The 20216-nt window shown below is 36.0% G+C and overlaps 3 gene segments (V, D, J or C); 1 reads left to right on the top strand and 2 right to left on the bottom strand.

Moving 5' to 3' along the window:
• Positions 1-945, bottom strand: LOC109046219. The segment is given in 2 exon segments: positions 1-802; positions 892-945. Coding segments are annotated over 2 exon segments (375 nt in total).
• Positions 946-1463: 518 nt separating this feature from the next.
• Positions 1464-3812, top strand: LOC109070765. The segment is given in 3 exon segments: positions 1464-1472; positions 1563-1614; positions 3285-3812. Coding segments are annotated over 3 exon segments (378 nt in total).
• Positions 3813-16702: 12890 nt separating this feature from the next.
• On the bottom strand, positions 16703-20164 carry LOC122142293. The segment is given in 2 exon segments: positions 16703-17049; positions 20113-20164. Coding segments are annotated over 2 exon segments (384 nt in total).
• Positions 20165-20216: the final 52 nt, after the last annotated feature.

The raw sequence follows: 20216 nt of genomic DNA, 5'->3' as shown, positions 1-20216 counted from the left end.
ATTTAGTTATTCGCAAGGCCACCAGCATCACCCCTCTGTCTCTAGATACATATTTCTGTGCCTTTATTACCTCCTGATTTGACTTTTACACAGTATTATAAAAAAAAATGAATGTCTGTTATTAATTTAAAAAATAATAATTAGACAAACTGGAATCAGTCAGATCTCACTCGTGACTCTAATCTATAAAAGCACAAAATCTCAAAGCTGTGCAGATTCAATCAGTCCAGTTTCCAAAATATCTTTATTCTCCCTACAGAGAGTATGAATATGATGAAATAATAAAAACACACAATTTCAAAGTTTGAGAGAAGTAAAGAACAACCTCTATGATTATTAAGAGTGACAGATTCTTTTATATGATTTTATTTCAGATGCATGTGTGATAATGTTGTTTCAGATCCTCCTTTGAGCAGCTGCAGCATCAGTTCAGTCACTGTGACTCTGACTGACCGAGGTTTTTGTACCACTCTTTATCACTGTGTGAACACACCACCACTGTGGTAACTCTGACAGTAATAATGTCCAGCATCTTCAGTCTGGACTCCACTGATGGTCAGAGTGAAATAACTGTTAGATCCACTGCCACTGAATCTAGATGGAGTTCCTGACTGGAGGGTGTTTGCATAATAAATCAGGAGTTTAGGAGCTTCTCCAGGTTTCTGTAAGTACCAGGATAACAAATGATAAGCACCACTGTAATACACATCTGTGCTGGTTCTACAGTTGATCTTCACTGTTTCTCCTGGTTGAGCTGCTGTCGTTGAGGGACTCTGAGTGACGCTGATCTGTCCTCTACACTCTGAAACACACAACAAGAAGAAAATCAACTCAAAACTTTGACAATATATTTGAAGAAATGAATTGATATCAAACTTGTGCTCCACAAACCTTGAGCAAACGCTGTGAGAGTCCAGATGAAGATGATGATGAAGGTCATGTTGATGAAGATTGTTGTGTTGTGTCAGTGATGAAGTGTTAAACTCACAGCACTATAAACACTCTAATAAAACAAAATAAAATAAACAATAATAAAACAGACTGTAGTTGGATAGAAACATGACTATTAATACTTTCATTAAATGAAAAAACATAACAAATTAATCTTTCAATATAAGATATTCTAATAGCCAAGTTATTATAAATTATATCAGATCATTCAGTTCTGAATAAATCTACAAGATCAACTTTAGTATATGATCCTGACTCTCTCCTGTGAGACTTTGAGAATATTTTTGACTGTAGTTTGATAGAAACATGACTGTTAATTCATAAACTTTATGGATGTTCTGCAGGTTTTTACAGACATGAGGATCATCACACGTGTCTCTGTCAATCACTGAATCAACTGAGTTTGATTGTGTCGCGTCACACTTGATATAAAACGTTAATTTTTCATGAATTCCGGTTCATGTTTTAGTAATAACACAGACTGCATAAAGCAGATGAAGTAAATGCAGGTGATGTCTGCTGTGAGTGATGTGTTTGTTGGAGACTCAGTTGATGTGTGTTTGTTCAGTTAGTGAAGCGTTCAGGAGGTTTTTGTTCAGCTGCTCTATTAGTTTGTATCTCTGTGGTGGACTTTCGGCAGCGGCACCAAACTGGAAGTTGGCAGTAAGTCAATCATCATTTAATATTATTAATACAACAACTGACTGTTAAACACTTTGCTAGTCTATAGAAATGATATACATTTTCGTTTATTTATATATCTTAATTAAATTTTTTAGTTCACATTGAATGTTTGGCAATCAACCTCAACTTAAATTTTCAGATTATAGTCTTGATTTTAAAGTAAAACCTGCAGATATTTCCAAACTGGGAATAATGGTTGCTTAATTGTATCTTTTAAATATTTGATAAGTTAATAATTTATAGTAGACATGCGAGACAAAAGTTATATTTTCTGTACTTTAAAAAAAAAAACATTTGTACCCAATCTTCTCATGCTGCCATCAAAAACTGTAATGAACTCCTGCAGTTATTATATTTACTTACATCTGATCTTTGATTCTTTTTTAATAAAAGCATGCTTCAGTAACATTGAAGTTGATAATGAAAATAACATTCGAATCAATATATACAACGAGGCTAAAGGCACACCTAAAAAATAATAAGATTTTCACTGCACCTAAAATGTATAATTGCAGAAAAAAACATATATGTTTGTATTGAAAATAAATCATACAAGTCCTTTATTTTGTTTAAAAATCTTATAAAGGTATGATGTGGCCTTTTACCCCCCACACGGGCGAAAGGCACACAGTACTGATACAAATACTTCAGCTAAAATAATGTTTTTTAAAATAATGTCAGTTAATATTTGTTTAAAAACAATCACTTTAGCAAAGTTTGTGCTATTTTCTGCTTATTTTGAAAAATAAAATAATTCATTTTTGTTCAATAAATATACTGTCATTAAAATATGTTCATACAAAAAAAATGCATTTTAAAATACAGAAACAAAATCATTTTAAAAAGAAAAGATTCTGAAAGCATTGAAGGAGATCCCATAATAATTTAATACAGATTTACAGTAGGCTAGTAACAACAAATGGTATTTTATTATATGATATGATTAATACCATGTTTTTAAATGTGATGGTTTCATTCTAAACATGGTGATTTTATCTCTAATATGGACACCCAACATAAAATACGATATTTACCATCTGATTCTAACCATGTCATGTCAACAAATGGAAAAGTCATCCTTCTATTAATTATCATGTTAATTATTGTGTCTTTAGCCCCAACAGCAGGGGCGCTTTTTACCCCAAATACTATACTTTTACATATTCTTTTGTTATTTAAAAACTGCTGCTTTAATTATCTCAAACAAAACTGAAAATAGTTAAGAAGACCTTCGTCTCAAAATATATGCATTAATTTGAGAGATTCTAATTTGCTACATAAATTACAACATTTTAAAAAAACATAAAATATTGATCAAGTAAGCACAGAATCAACTTTGTGCTGCTGCCCGCCATTGTGTCAAGGATCAGCCAAATATACATGTGCATCTTGAAAAGTGGATGTTTTGAACGTTTTTGTGCCATCTAGTGGTTTAGAGGAAAATAATACCCCGCTGTACCGTATTTCACCAAACTTCCATCGCTGTTTACTGGCTTTATAAAAATTCATTCCAGTGACTTGCAGTTTGATGTTGTTAAAATGGCCAAGAAAAGCTTTCATTGTATTTATCATTCATATATTTTTTAAAACTTTTTGAAAGGAGGGAAATGCTTTCTTCTTGACTGAGTTGACTGTTGTGTGTTTGTCAGGCGTCACTCGTCCTAAAGTGAGTGTCCTGCCGCCCTCCAGTGCAGAGATCTCCTCAAAGAAGACAGCGACACTGGTGTGTGTGGCCAGCGAGGGCTTCCCGTCAGACTGGAGCCTGAGCTGGAAGGTGGACGGGAGCAGCAGGTCTCAGGAGAGCAGCGCTGGGCTCCTGGAGAAGGACGGTCTGTACAGCTGGAGCAGCAGCCTGACTCTCTCTGAGCAGGAGTGGATGGAGAGCGTCTCAGTGAGCTGTGAGGCCACACGGAGCGGCCAGCCTGCGCTCACTGGACACGTGACGAGACAGCAGTGTTCAGAGTAGATCTGCTGCTCTTCTCACTCATGTCTCACATGGAGACTAACAGCACATGAGCGACTCCTTCATTCTCCACATGCAGCTTCAGTCGCTCGCATCTGCATCTGCTCTGCTTTGTGTGCTTCATACAAGACTATATGTGTGCTTTATCATTCAGTTATGATTTCATTACAGTTCAGTCAATAAATAAAATTAATAAATAAAGTTAATTTGAGTCCTTTTTGTTTTGAGTCATTCAGATAAACTTCACTCAGTGGAGCATGAAAACACCTGCAGATTAATGATGAAACAAGAACATGCTGTCAGATTGTGAACCTCAAAGATATAGTGTTAGATTATTTTAATAAGATAAAAAGTGTTAGATTAACATATTTAGCAAATGGGAAACTCAGTGAATGCTTTGTTTCAATTAATATTCTTAAAATATTCACTGTAGAGTGAGCTTTAGTGTTTGAGCAGCTGCAGCATCAGTTCAGTCACTATGACTCTGACTGACCGAGGTTTTTGTACGAGTCTTTATCACTGTGTGAACACACCACCACTGTGTTCACTCTGACAGTAATAATGTCCAGCATCTTCAGTCTGGACTCCACTGATGGTCAGAGTGAAATCACTGTTAGATCCACTGCCACTGAATCTAGATGGAGTTCCTGAACTGACGTGCTGCTTATTCCAGTAAATCAGGAGTTAGTTTAGGAGCTTCTCCAGGTTTCTGTAAGTACATGTTATATCCCCTCCGACCTGTGGAACACAGTAGATAGTGAAGATCCAGATGAAGATGGTGATTTGAAGCTCATGGTTGCTGTTTTGTTTTCAGATTCTCAGTGTTCAAACTCACAGTGAGAGAGCTATTTAAAAACCTGCTGAAGCTTGTGCTGCAATGCAAATCATCTCGATGTAAATCTGTGTACGAGTTACAGCAGATGATGCACATAATACATTACAATTACAGTGTTTAGGATCTTTTCTCATGTTATGAGTCAAAAACATTGACTCAAGTGTCTGAAGCTTCAGATTTTCTGATGATTCAAATAACCGAGTTGCATTACTAAGTATGTCATTAAACTCCATTAGTCAGGTCAAAAGTCATTTCCAGAGTTCACACAGGTCATCAAAATATATTTATTAAACATGCGTTAAATTATTACCAATGCATTGAGAAATTAGCAATGATGATCATTTAGAAATCGATTTAGTCAAGTCACCTTATTTATATAGAGATTTTAACAATGCAGATTGTGTCAGAGCAGCCCTGCTTGCTAACAGTATTAAATAAGAAAAATAGTGGGTTTACTAATGCAAAACAGTAGATACTCAAATTTCAGTTTAAGTCAGTTCATTATTGATTCAGTGATGTCATCGTCCAGCTCAGTTCAGTTCAAATAGTATCTGTGCAATCAAGTTGACAAGCAGTTTAATTCTAAGCTGCAACAAAGTCAGATTGTGCAGCGACTACACTGTTCCCATGGTCTTTCTCCTACCGCATTCCAGGTCAAGTTGACGTGGTCTTAGATGGGGGTGTGTCTCTGGGGCTTATCTAGTTGTCCTGGTCTCTAAGCTTAGGATGTCTAATGAAAATGTGATTAATACATACAGTTTTAGTTTTATTTATATTTAAAATAAAAATGTTTAGGATAGGAACCGATAAACTGACGATCAGTAAGTCTCTTAAATTCTGTAATTAAAATGTATGATATTATTATTAATTTTATTAAGCAAACATTTGCCAAAAAATTATATAAAAAGAATAAAGATAGAAATGATTCATTATTAATATTAAAATTAATTATTTATTAATTCCAACATTTCATAATGGATTGAATTGTTTCATAGTTTATTTAATAATGTCTGCAATTTTACAACTATCATTAATATTTAGTGATATTTCAGGATATTTGTTTTTGTTTCCATTTAAATTCATATTTCATATCTTTGCAGCTTGTTTCACTTCACATGAATAATTTCACATTTTATTATTGCTAACACTTAATTGCATTTTAATTCATTGATTAAAATAGTTTGATAATATTTTTCATAATAAGTATATTTAGTGATTCTTCAGTAATTAATAATTAGTTAAAAATTAATAGAATATGAAATGCAAAAAAGCATGAAAAAACATCATAAAACAATTCATTCAAATTTTGTAGGCATCATCATCATACAATATAAATAAATATTATTCAAAATTAATATATAAAACATTCAAAAATACAAAATAAATATAATTAATAACAGATATGATATTGTAAAATACGATTGACATATAATTTATAATATTAATTTGTTTTCTAAGTAATCATGAATTTGCATGTGGACAATGTTTTTAAAATCAGTTTGAGAATTATTTAAAAAGTAATTCAGAAAATAGCAAATTATTATAATTTTTACTGTATGTTAAGTTTGCTTCAGAAAACTGATTTAAATTTACAGTTAGATGTACATGAAACATTTAGTAGAGGCAAACATTTATTTAATGGAGATTTAATGTAGGATAGTGTCTATATGGAATATGAATGAAAGCAGTGAGGTCAAACTACAGTAATTATGACTTATTGCGTATTTTTCCTGCATTATCATGTCTGAAAAACTATGATTCTACATGCAGGCGTGCTGGAGTGTGGATTGTGTGTGTGTGTGTTTGTGTGGTTCAGCTGGTCCCGCAGTGAAGCCATCCGTTGTCATACTGACTGCTCTCCCTCTTCTCGGCAGATCTCTGGAGAATCAGCCAGCACTGCTCTGCCTGCTCAGCTCTTACTCTCCACAGGGGGCCAGACAGGTTGAGCTGGACGCTGGACCGGGTCAGAGGTCACCCGAGGGGGTTAGCAGACACAGCGCAAGAGAGCGAGCGCGGACGGACGCTTTACAGATCTGCGAGCAGCGTCCTGAGCCTCAAGCAAAGCACGCTGGGAAGACACAAAGCAACTTCGTCTGCAGAGTAGTAACACATGAACGGAGCTGATCACGAGACCTCGTTCCTCAATGAGCTCCGAGTGCCAGATGTTTCTCCCAGTGAAGAGCAGCAGGAATTCACAGCAGTCTCCTGATTTACAGCTCAATTACTCAACGCAGTCTTTCAATGTGCTGCCATTGCTGTTCATTTCAATAAGCTTCTGAACGCCTTACATTTTTGTTCGACTGCATCATTGATCAGTGTGTCCTTTCCTTCACTAAAGTTTGCAGCTGCTGTTGATGGATGTAATAGTTGAGAACAGCTGTGTTTTAGCAGGTACATTGTGAAACTGAAGCTCTTGGGGTTTGAACATGGTCTCTGGAGACGGAGCTGCTCTATTCTGAGACGATCAGAATCACTAAAGCTGAGACACTGCTTTCCACTATATGAAAGGCTTTATATGAAAGCCTATTATTATTGGTTATATTTTATTTATGGTTTGTTAAAAAGGGAAATGGCAGCTTTATTTATTTTTCCGCTTCCTTTCAAATCTCTTTACTGTTAACGTTCTGATTCTGAATACCTTTTGAGTGTGTTGTGTTTTCATTTACTAATGAAACTATGTGAATGATTAATTCCTCAACGAAACACTATAGTATTTATAATTATAGTCTATTAATTAGCCGAAATAAACTGAAATATATGTTAAATTTAAACTGCATTCCAGCAAAAACTCCAGTCAGCATAATCAACGCTTGATTGGCATGTCGATTATTTACAGTAGGCTATTATTTACAAAAGTATTCAGAACGTGAAGTAAAGAGATCAAAATGAAGGGAAAAAATGAATATAAACAAATATAAAAATATAACCAATAATAATAGGCTAATAATAATAATAATAATAATATACAAATATTACATGAAAAAGAGGATCAATTAATGGACTTACAAGACTGTAGGGTGAATATATATAAATATATATTCATTGTAGGCCTATTTTATATTATGCACTTTATGTAACATTATATCACGATAAACCGTCATTTGAATGCTGACTAATCCGCTCGGTAGCCAAGACCTATGGTTAATATAATATGTTTAATAAGGTAATAATTTCTATAATAATACATATAATATTTCTTAATTCAAAATAAAATATTAATGAATCCATCTCTGATAATCCAGGTTTCTATGGTCACGCAGGTTTGTTTAGGCATTAAACTCGTGGCCACGAGAAAAACATGTTGCTCCCTCAACATAACATCTGGAGGCCACGACATAATATCACGTTCCCACGAGTTAATATATCGTGGCCAGGACAAAACTAAGTGAACCGACCGTGAGGTCATCTTACAGACACACCGTAGAAATCACCCAACCTCCAGTCCTGTCTCTGATTTATAAAAGCACACAATCTCTAAAAGCTGCACACCAGATCAATCGGTCCAATTTCCAACACATTTCAGAGAGTATGAATATATGAGGGAGAAAAAAACACTTCCAAGTGTGAACAGAACGCAGAAGACGAAAACAATAATAATAACAGCTGAGTCTGTGTGTTTGTGAGACTGATAGAGAATCTGCAGAGACACTGATGGACTTGTGTCTAGTTGTTTCTCTCGACTAATGCTTTGACCTCCGACCTCCATTATTAAGAATGAAGAATTCATTTAGATGATTTTATTTTAGATGCATGTGTGACAATGTTGTTTCAGATCCTCCTCTGAGCAGCTGCAGCATCAGTTCAGTCACTGTGACTCTGACTGACCGAGGTTTTTGTACGACTCTTTATCACTGTGGTGGACACATAATCACCCTCACAGCTACCATAATAACTTGTTCTGCAGTGAAAACTCTGACAGTAATAATGACGCCGCAGCATCTTCAGTCTGGGACTCCACTGATGGTCAGAGTGAAATCACGGTTAGATCCACTGCCAACTGAATCTAGATGGAGTTCCTGACTGAAAACCCTGAGGATCCTTTGCAGCATAAATCAGGAGTTTTAGGAAGCTTCTCCCAGGTTCTCTGTAAGTACCAGCGATAAACTATACTACCGATACACATCTGTGCTGGTTCTACAAGCTGATCTTCACTGTTTCTCCTGGTTGAGCTGCTGTCGTTGAGGGACTCTGAGTGACGCTGATCTGTCCCTCTACACGTCTGGAAACACACAACAAGAAGAAAATCCAACTCAAAACTTTGACAATATTCTTGAAGAAATGAATTGATAATCAAACTTGTGCTCCACAACCGTTGAGCAAACGCTGTGAGAGTCCAGATGAATGATGATGATGGAAGGTCATGTTGATGAAGATTGTTGGGTGTGTGCAGTGATGAAGTGTTTAAACTCACAGCACTATAAACACTCCTCAGAGCACTGAAGCATCTGATTCAAATATTCAACACACTACTCCAAAATCATTTTACCTGAAGACAGTCACTCCAGTATACACAGACACAGAATACTGTTACTGCAAGTGAAAACATAGAGTACACATCTTTTTCAATAATATATTAACTTCTATAATAGCCAAATTATTATATCATTCAATTCAGGTCTGAATAAATCTACAAAACTAACTTTAGAATATTAACCAGACTTTTTTCTCAATATGGAAACTGTAGTTGGATAAAACATCCACTGTAAATCCCACAATCCTGATATTTTTACAGACATGAGGATCATCACACGTCTCTGTCAATCACTGAATCAACTGAGTTTGATTGTGAGTCACGTCACACATTATATTAAAACACACGTTCATCGAGTCTTTACAAATCTTTTATAAATATAATGTAAACAAATATGGTGTTGAATAATAGAAAGAAATGCACATTACCCGGCCTATTGGTTTATTTATTTAGATACCTTCACACATATTGGGAATAATAGATTGAATTACTAATCTATATTGTTTTACAATATATTATTATTTTTATTTATTTTGTTTTCTAGAATATGCCGTTATAATGTATGGGCATAAGTGTGGAATAACTGTTTATTATGTATGTGTGTGTTAACCCATGAGAAGGAGGAGCGGACGACTACAAGTACACACAAGAAGAATGTGTGTTTATGTGTGTGGTGTGTGTTGTGTGTGGTGTACATAATCAGGAACACAACTTTGTATAATGGCATGGGTATGACACAGGTAGTACAGGAGAGGGGTGGGCTTTTATGAGGACAAACCCATATCCCCATTTTTCAAAACGCTTATAAACCATACAGAATGAATTTTTGTTTTTTTGAGAAAGTAAAAATGCACATAGTTTCCTGTAAGGGGTTGTAGGGGTTAGGTGGTGGGCAATAGAAAATACAGTTTGTAAAATATAAAAACCATTATGCCTATGGAATGTCCCCACAATTCACCAAAACAAACATGTCAAGGTGTGTGTGTGTGTGTGTGTGTGGTTCTGATGCTAGAAACTTAAAATGATTTCAGTCATCTTGGTCAAGTTTACTGGAGTTCAAGGACACGAGGAGGCCATGCTGCATCTGGGAGGATCTTGGAAATTTTGGGGAAATGCCAACTTACATTCAAAAAGATGACAGGAGTATAAAAGACTGATAAGTAGATTGCTGCTTCGTATACTGATACATAAGCAATTAAAATAAATTTTATTGATATTTACTTTATTTACTTTTTTTAATTGATAATTTACTTTACCTGACCTGAGAATAATAAATAATAAGGTTAGAGGTGTTAAGATCAAAGTACAAACCACAGAACAATGGTGATATGCATATGTTGTTGGTGTTTTTTTTTATGGTGAACAGCATCTGTTGGGTAATGTGGTCCTCGTTCAAATTTAATATCATTGTTAATTCTTCCATACATTGATATTACTATAAATTATATTCATTATCATCTGCTCTCAAATTGAAGAATGTGTTTATATGATGATGATGTATTATGAGGAATGATAGAAAGAAGAATAAGGATAAATCATAAAGAAAAACTAAATAGTGAAGGATGAAATAAAAATATCCTCAAAATAAAAAAAAGTGTCTGAATTTCTACTTGAAGGACAGAAAATGACACGCGACGAAATGACTAAAAAATCATGATCAAAAATGTAAAATACAGATGAAACTCAACAAATTGGATGTTTATTATAAGATCTATATTTGTGTTTCTTAACTGTTGAGTGACTGATAGTGTTTGATCAGCTGCAGCATCAGTCACTCACAGTTTCACTGTTTGATCGGTTTAACGCTCTGAACTGGAACAGTTTCACTTCTGCTCATGAGAAATGAGTTATGAATAATAAATTCATTATTAGCTTGAGATGAAGGAGATATAACTTCAGAAACTGTCAAGAACATCTTTGACAGATTGCTGGTGATTCACATGACTTTTCTATATGAATTTAAAATTAGATATGAGTGCATTACAATGTTAAAAATCAAAACAAACATGGTGCTGTTTAGTGGTTGCAGATCACGTCTAATAGAGCTTGATTTGCGTCCTAACTCAGTTCTGGAGCTCATGTGTAGTCGTTCCTGTGTTTGGTTCTCTGTGTTGTCAGTAGTGAGTGATAGTGTTTTTTATCAGCTGCAGCATCAGTTCAGTCACTGTGACTCTGACTGACCGAGAGGTTTTTGTACGACTCTTTATCACTGTGTGAACACACCACCACTATGTGCTGTGTAACTCTGACAGTAATAATGTCCAGCATCTTCAGTCTGGACTCCACTGATGGTCAGGAGTGAAATCACTGTTTTAGTCCACTGCCACTGAATCTAGATGGTGTTCCTGACTGATGGCTGCTTGTATAATAAATCAGGGAGTTTAGGAGCTTCTCCAGGTTCTCTTTTTATTATTGCTGCACATTTTCTTAATGAAATTGAAATGTATCAAATAACAAAACTCAAACCAAACCCCATATCAAATAAATAAATAACACAAATAAAAGCACTTTAAAGGGGACCTATGCCCCTTTTTACAAGAAAAAAAAAAAAACTCTCATACACCCACAGATTCCACATTTTAAAATAAATAAAAAAATACCATAAAACCCACATAAAAATACCAGACAGCTTCAACACAAAATACCCCACAGATAATTTTTATAGCTTATTAAAATGGTCACTTTTAGGGTATGAGCCAAAATGCAGAGTTTTTGTGTTTGTCCCTTTAAATGCAAGTGAGCTGGTGCTCCCAGTCCCCTTTTTAGAAGACAACGGAGCTTCAAGAGCTCAAGCTCCAGCATACCAGCAGCAACAAAACAGGACAATATCACGCACAGAAAATATCAGAAACTCTCAGTAGCGGTGTGCAGCCTTATGTGTTCGAACTGGAAGACAAATTCAAGCGGTCGACAAACTTAATAAGTCCCACTTGTGATTATGACCTAAACAAAATCAATCTATCAACTGAAGGCAGCTTTCATATGCACTTTTTAACTACCACATTCAGATTTATGATCATTCTGGTACAAAATGAAGGCAGCATCAGTGAAAACAGGCAGAGCGTGATATACGTTGGTATTGATCCCTCTTTCATAATCAACCTATGCGATAATCCAGCATTGAACCAACCCTCGCTTGTGAGAGGCAGTCTGGTGTGAAATGATCGGCACAAACATATAGGACTTTACTGATTGTTTTCTGGGACATTTCATTCGAAAATTACATTTAACCACAGTGTCCTCAGCCTTAGATGGAGGGAGTCTATGGAGACTTCTATGTTTGTTGGTGCATCCCAAAAACACAACACCTGTAATGCCTCTTTGGCGCTGACATTATATCTCCAGCAGCTACAGCAAGAAAAACAGTAATGCTGGACTGCTGCTTCTCACTCAGGGCTGTGTCTATGCTAATAGGCCAGAGATCAGCACAAATGGGTGGGTCCTTTTCCCTACGATGATGTCAGTGTAGGAAGAAATCTGTAATCGTTTGTTCAGAGAGACTGTTTATGATTTATTAGGATTATAAAAAAAAAAATGAATGGGTGGATTTTTTACAATTATAGGCTGGTTGTTTTCACACACCTTAACATGATTTTTATAATAGATCCCCTTTAAAATTAGAGACACCCACTGCATTTTAATCATGATCCAAACCAGGATGAATTAGATTGAAATTTGGAATCAAAAAACAGCATGGTCTGACTTTAGTTTTGTGAAAATATACTACATAAAAATATACTACATAAAAAGTAGTAAAAAAGTCTGCCAAAATTACTAAATGTAAGATAAAGGCAGGCTCAAACTACAGGAGTTTTAGCCCGATTTAAGATTTTCAAACTACAGGGAGTTTTAGCCCCGATTTAAGTTTTTTTAAACTACAGGAGTTTAAGCCGATTTAAGTTTTTTAAACTACAGGAGTTTTAGCCCGATTTAAGTTTTTTTTTAAACTACAGGAGTTTTAGCCCGATTTAAGTTTTTTAAACTACAGGAGTTTTAGTCCGATTTAAGTTTTTTCAAACTACAGGAGTTTTAGCCCGATTTAAGTTTTTTAAACTACAGGAGTTTTAGCCCGATTTAAGTTTTTTAAACTACAGGAGTTTTAGCCCGATTTAAGTTTTTTCAAACTACAGGAGTTTTAGCCCGATTTAAGTTTTTTCAAACTACAGGAGTTTTAGCCCGATTTAAGATTTTCAAACTACAGGAGTTTTAGTCTCGATTTAAGATTTTTCCCCTCCTAAGAATTGGAGCAAAAAATCTTGTTGAACATGTCGATCGGTTCTGATGTTAGAACACTAGCTAACATATGTAAACATTAGGTGCTGAAATGTCAATGATGACCGGCTGCATGAGATCACATGAGGCGATCCCTCTAACATGATAATCTTAATCATATCTTGTAGTGTGTGTGATGTATGCGATTTCAAATCTTGTAGTGTGTGCATGTTTAAGATTTGAGGAAAGATAATCTGCAAAGATTTCCCTTTTGTCGGTGCAAACCAGATTTCATAATGGGTTAGGATTTTAAAACTCCTGTTGTGTGAGACCAGCTTAGGACATATCTGAATAAAATGCAAGCGCCAGATTCATCTCTGCCAGCAGGTGGCGCTTATGGAACAGTGGCATTATAGCAATTCCTTGGTAACCTCTGTGAACAAAACAGCTCTGTGCTTATAAACACTACTTCAATCATATACGTAGATGCCTCATTAGCGACTGTTTCTATGGGCTGCTATCATGAGCCATCCGCCATATTGTAATCGCTAACTTGCTTATCTCTTAGCATGAGAAAACTTTTAGTTTAAAACAGACCCGATTCACTGCACAGCGCAGAGAATCAAGCATCACTACAGTGATAGACATGGACATACAGATTCTTTCCTGAAACAGAAAAACTATAATAAATACAGTAATATTCCCTCCTCACTTTGGAAACTGTGGGTGGTCTCAAAATTAAAGATGAATGATGCAACACAACGCCAGCAGGTGGCACTCATACTTCATTAAATAAATAACAAAGTTAATTTTGCTGAACAGTTATAATACTATAATACTGTTTTAACACTGTATCATTGATTGTTTATGTTGCTAAGGGTGGTTGCTAAAGGTGTTGCTCAGTGATGCACAACCATTGGGTGAAGTGAAAGCCATAGCCGAATGCTTTATCATGAATAAACACAGCTGCTGACCAATCAGAATCGAGGACTGGAACTAACCGATTTATAATATGCATTATTACCATAGACTGTATAAAAAACATGGATGCGTTTAGTGTCCGTGGCGTCACCACGTAGTTTTCTGAAGAATGTTTTTGAAGCTTAAAGTGGGCGGAGCTGGCCATAAGACGCCATCTTGGCAGCATGTCACCCCGGATAATCGAAACATGGACTAAAGCGGGAGCTGGTTGCTGAAGCCACGCCCACCTAACTCGGCGGCAGTGTCAGCAGCGAAGACATCCTCTAGCGGCGAAGTTGAAGAATTACAGTTTAAGTCACTTCCTTGGGCTTCAAATGAGAGAGAAGGGAGGTTGCCACTTGATTATTACACAGCTCTGTGGAATACTTGATTCTGATTGGTCAGTCCCGACATTGCGATGTATGTTATCCCTCGATAACAACGGTAAAAGCTAATAACACAGGCTCGCTCTGGGTAACTGCAGTCTGCTATTTGCTTGCTAAGAACAGTTTTTCTTGGTGGAAGCTTTGCATTTTGTTAGCTAATAAAATATTAAAATTCAATTCAATATTATGTGTACAATTATTTAATTATGGCATCCTTGTATCGCCAGTTGGTAACACAGCTGCTGCCATTTTGTGCCAATTGTTTTTTTGTGCACTGTAATGGATTGACCAACAAACTGGTAAGATTTTAAAACAGTTTCATCTTAAATCAATATCTTTATCAACTTATTTATGTGGTGAAACGTTGTGTAATAAGTGCACCGTGTTCCTTAAATGTCAATCTAGTTTGAACTTGCCTCTTGCTAGCAACTGCTGTTTCATGGAAGGTTTACGTTCAAATATCTCAACTCACAGCAATATTTTGTGTCTAATTATTTAATTTTGTGGCAAGCAGCCATGTAAGCAGGATAATGTACATCCAGCAGGTTGTTATCGCAGAATAAAGCCCTTCAGTCTTATACATCAGCCCTATAAACTTTCCTAAAGACAGTCAGTTTCCCTCAGAGATACATTCATATAAACTCCCACCCACAACTGTATCACGATTCGTTTAACATCTCAACCAACTTGAATCATCACATATTTGTATCGATTTTCAACTGGCTCAAGGTGCATCATTACATCCTTAAATAAAAAATATGATTTATGTGTCTGAAGCTCCAGGTTTTCTGATGATTCAAATGACAGTTGCATCAAGAAACAAGTATGTCACTGTGAACTCCATGAGAGGGCAAAGGTCATTCCAGAGGTCACAGGTCATCAAAACATCTTTTAAAAGCCGCTTTAATGATTTAAATTGCTTTAATAAATAAATGATTATTTAGATTCCCAAAATTAAAATGTCTAATAAAAATGTAATTAATACAGGCATTTCCTGAATGATGTAATTTAATTCATTTACTTTTTTATTTATAAATAATTCCTAGATTTCATGCATCAAGGGACATTTAGAGATGATGAGGCTGTTTTTATGAAAGTCAACAAATTATCCATCACTGATAAACAGAAGAGCTGATGTTAAGTCTCATATCAGTGTGAGTGTCGTGGAGTTTGTGTTCATTTGAGTGAGATGGAAGTCTTTGTGCGACTCTTTATCACGCCACTGATGTCGTGTTGCTCTGCTGTTCACAGGCTTTGTAAAAATTAATTCAGATGACATTTTGCAAAAATGACTAATAAAACTTTATATAAAAATTGTTGATATATTTTCTTGAATCTGAAAGGAGGGAAATGCTTTCTTCTTGACTGAGTTGACTGTTGTGTGTTTGTCAGGTGTCACTCGTCCTAAAGTGAGCGTCCTGCCGCCCTCCAGTGCGGCCCTGTCAGCCCTCCAGTGCAGAGATCTCCTCAAAGAAGACAGCACACACTGGTGTGTGTGGCCAGCAAGGGCTCACCATCACACAGGAGACCAAGCTGGAAGGTGGACGGGAGCAGCAGGTCTCAGGAGAGCAGCTGGGCTCCTGGAGAAGGACGGGTCTGTACAGCTGGAGCAGCAGCCTGACTCTCTCTGAGCAGGAGTGGATGGAGAGCGTCTCAGTGAGCTGCGAGGCCACACGGAGCGGCCAGCCTGCGCTCACTGGACACGTGGATTTTGAGACAGCAGTGTTCAGAGTAGATCTGCTGCTCTTCTCACTCAATGTCTCAACATGGAGACTAACAGCACATGAGCGACTCCTTCATTCTCCACATCCAGCTTCAGTCGCTCACATCTGCATCTGCTCTGCTTTGTGTGCTTCATACAAGACTATATGTGTGTTTTATCATTCAATCTGATTTAATTACAGTTCAGTCAATAAATAAAATACAACTAAAACTTTGAGTTAATTAGAGTCCTTTTTGTTTTGAGTCATTCATTGGATCAGGGTTTTTGCTCAGATAAACTTCACTCAGTGGAGCATGAAAACACCTGCAGATTCATGATAAATTATGAACCTCAAAGATATAGTGTTAGATCATTTTAATAAGATAAAAAGTGTTAGATTAACATATTTATCAAATGGAAACTCAGTGAATACTTTGTTTCAATTAATATTCTTAAAATCTACACTGTTGAGTGAGTGATAGTGTTTGATCAGCTGCAGCATCAGTTCAGTCACTGTGACTCTGACTGACCGAGGTTTTTGTACCACTCTTTATCACTGTGTGAACACACCACCACTGCTGTGGTAACTCTGACAGTAATAATGTCCAGCATCTTCAGTCTGGACTCCACTGATGGTCAGAGTGAAATCACTGTTAGATCCACTGCCACTGAATCTAGATGGAGTTCCTGACTGACAGCTGCTTATTCCATAAATCAGGAGTTTAGGAGCTTCTCCAGGTTTCTGTAAGTACCAGCTGAGACACTGCTTTCCACTACAACAGCAGGTAGGATCACTGCTAGATTTACAGGTTACAGTGACTGATTGTCCAGTTTGAGCGAGCAGCACTGAGGGAGTTTGAGTCACTGTCACCTGCCCAATAGATTCTGTCAAATGAGAAAGATTAGAAATCACAAACACTTTTACAAACATATATATTCATAACATAGAAATAACAAGCATAATAACACATTAATCCTTCCAGACACAAACCTCTACATACACACTGTCAGCCCAGATCAATATGGTGATGGAAAGTCATTCTGTTGGTTGTAGGTTCAGTTCTAGTGAGAAACAGTTGTTGGATCATGTTTGATGTTTGTCAGAGTTATAAACACATGATGTGCAGAGCAATTGAAGTGTGTGTCGCTTCATGTAAAACACACTCTCTATGCAAACGCTTCAGGAGAATTTAACAAGTTTAAGTTGGTTTATTGTGCTGTTTCACTAAGACTTAAGAAAATATTTAATGAGTTCACTGCTAATATTATCCTTTATTGATATAAAGCAAAATCAAATTTGTAAGAGAGCTTGTTTCTTCTGAATACCAGATCAACAGCATGAATGTGAATGTGATATTGCTTTTATACATTAGTTTAGTTGACAAAAAGTTTCAAACTGAGTATTTTTACTTTTTAGACTCAATATTGTCAGTAGCTACTTTGTTTTTGCTCGGTAAGCTGACATAGTTCAAAACATAAACAGCGTGAATCATTTGAGTGAATGATCCATTGACTCATTGTGTGAAGAACTTTTTATGATGGATAGATGCACCATTTTGCTTCAAAATCTTGAGCACCATTCACTGCCATTATAAAGCTTGGAAGAGCCAGGACATTATTTAATATAACTCTGATTGTATTCGTCTGAAAGAAGACAGTCATATACACCTAGGATGGCTTGAGGGTGAGAAAAGCATGGGGTTATTTTTTATTTTTGGCTGAACTATCCCTTTAATAGTGACAGATTCATTTATATTCGTTAATCAAGAGTTATCGTGAATAAGTGTTACATAAATGCATAATATAAAACAGGTAACACAACATGAACATTTTTATCCATCCATCGGTCTTTAAAGTCCATTAACATCGTTTTTCCGATATATCTGTATATTATTCCCATATTAGCCTATTATTATTGGTTATATTTTTTATACTCGTTTATATTATTATTTTTTCCCTTCATTTCAATCTCTTTACTTTCTAACGTTCTTGATTCTTGAATACTTTTGAGCTTGTTGTGCTTCTACTTACTTTTCAATCTACTTTAATGATTAATTATGATCGAATACTTTTGCGTGTGTTGTGTTTTCATTTACTAATGAAAAATACGGATGAAAACACTATAGTATTTATAATTATATAGTCTATTAATTAGCCGAAATAAAATGAAATATATGTTAAATTTAAACTGCATTCCAGCAAAAAACTCAGTCAGCATAATCAAAGCTGGGTAATTGCATGTCGATTACTTACAGTAGGGCTATTATTTACAAAAGTATTCAGAACGTGAAGTAAAAGAGATCGTAAATGAAGGGAAAAAAAATTAATATAAACAAATATAAAAATAATGCACTTTATGTAACATTTATAATAATAATAATGTACAAATATTACAGGAAAAAGACGACCAGTTAATGGGCTTACAAGACTGTAGGATGAATATATATTTTTTTATTGTAGGCCTATTTTATATTATGCACTTTATGTAACATTTATTCACGATAAACGTCATTTGAATGCTGACTATCGCTCGGTAGCCTAAAGACCCATGGTTAATATAATATTTTAATGATGTAATAATTTTATAATAATAAATAATATAATAATTTCTTAATTCAAAATAAAATATTAATGAATCCATCTCTGATAATCCAGGTTTCTATGGTCACGCAGGTTTGTTTAGGGCATTAAACTCGTACCACGAGAAGAACATGTTGCTCCCTCAACATAACATCTGGAGGCCACTGACATAATATCACGTTCCCACGCAGTTAATATATCGTGGCCAGGACAAAACAGAAGTGAACCCTACCGTGTCATCTACAGACACGTGTAGAAATCCGCCCAGACCTAAGTCGTCTCTGATTTATAAAGCACCTGCAATCCTAAAAGCTGCACAGATTTCAATCGGTCCCAAATTTCCAACACATTTTAATTCTCCTTTCAGAGAGTAAGGAATATATGAAGAAAAAACCAGGCTATAAAATAACAAAAACAGCAGCAAAGAGATGTGTCTGCTCAAAGACATACCAGCATATAAGGTCCATATCCAAAGATCGATTCAACTTCATCAACAAACTTTAAGCGGTGTTTGAGCAGGCTAATCATAGAACCCGACTGCGGCCTCATTGACTTTTTTTGAAGTAAAAATAGGTGAGAGGAGAGCCCTCCCACAAAAACAATTCCAAAGTGTGACAGAAGCAGAAGACAAAACAATAATAATAACAGCTGAGTCTGTGTGTTTTTGTGAGTCTGATAGAGAATCTGCAGAGACACTGATGGACTTGTGTCTAGTTGTTTCTCTCAAATAATGATTTGACCTCCGACCTCCATTATATTAAGAATGAAGAATTCATTTAGATGATTTTTATTTCAGATGTATGTGTGATAATGTTGTTTCAGATCCTCCTTGTGAGCAGCTGCAGCATCAGTTCAGTCACTGTGACTCTGACTGACCGAGGTTTTTGTACCACTCTTTATCACTGTGTGAACACATAATCACCCACACAGCTACCATAAGAATTTGTTCTGCATGGTAACTCTGACAGTATTAATGTCCAGCATCTTCTGGGGTGGACTCCACTGATGGTCAGAGTGAAATCACTGTTAGATCCACTGCCACTGAATGTAGATGGAGTTCTGGACTGGAGGGTGTTTTGCCCACTAAATTCAGGAGTTTCTTTAGGGCTTCTCCAAAGTTTCTGTAAAGTACCATTAGCTAAACCTTGATTACCGATTGGCCACATAATGCACATCTGTGCTGGTTCTACAGTTGATCTTCACTGTTTCTCCTGGTTGAGCTGCTGTCGTTGAGGGCACCTCTGAGGACGATGATCTGTTCCTCACACTCTGAAAAACCACAACAAGAAGAAAATCAACCTCAAAAACTTTGGACCATATTACTTGAAGAAATGAATGATTTAATATCAAAACTTGTGCTCCACAAACCTTGGAGCAAACGCAGTTGGAGAGTCCAGATGAAGATGATGATGAAGGTCATGTTGATGAAGATTGTTGTGTGTGTCAGTGATGAAGTGTTAAACTCACAGCAC

This window comes from Cyprinus carpio, chromosome B24 (genome assembly GCF_018340385.1).
Source record: "Cyprinus carpio isolate SPL01 chromosome B24, ASM1834038v1, whole genome shotgun sequence".
NCBI lineage: Eukaryota > Metazoa > Chordata > Actinopteri > Cypriniformes > Cyprinidae > Cyprinus > Cyprinus carpio.
The sequence above is the reverse complement of the archived record's forward strand: the minus strand, read 5'-3'. Positions and strand labels throughout refer to the sequence as shown.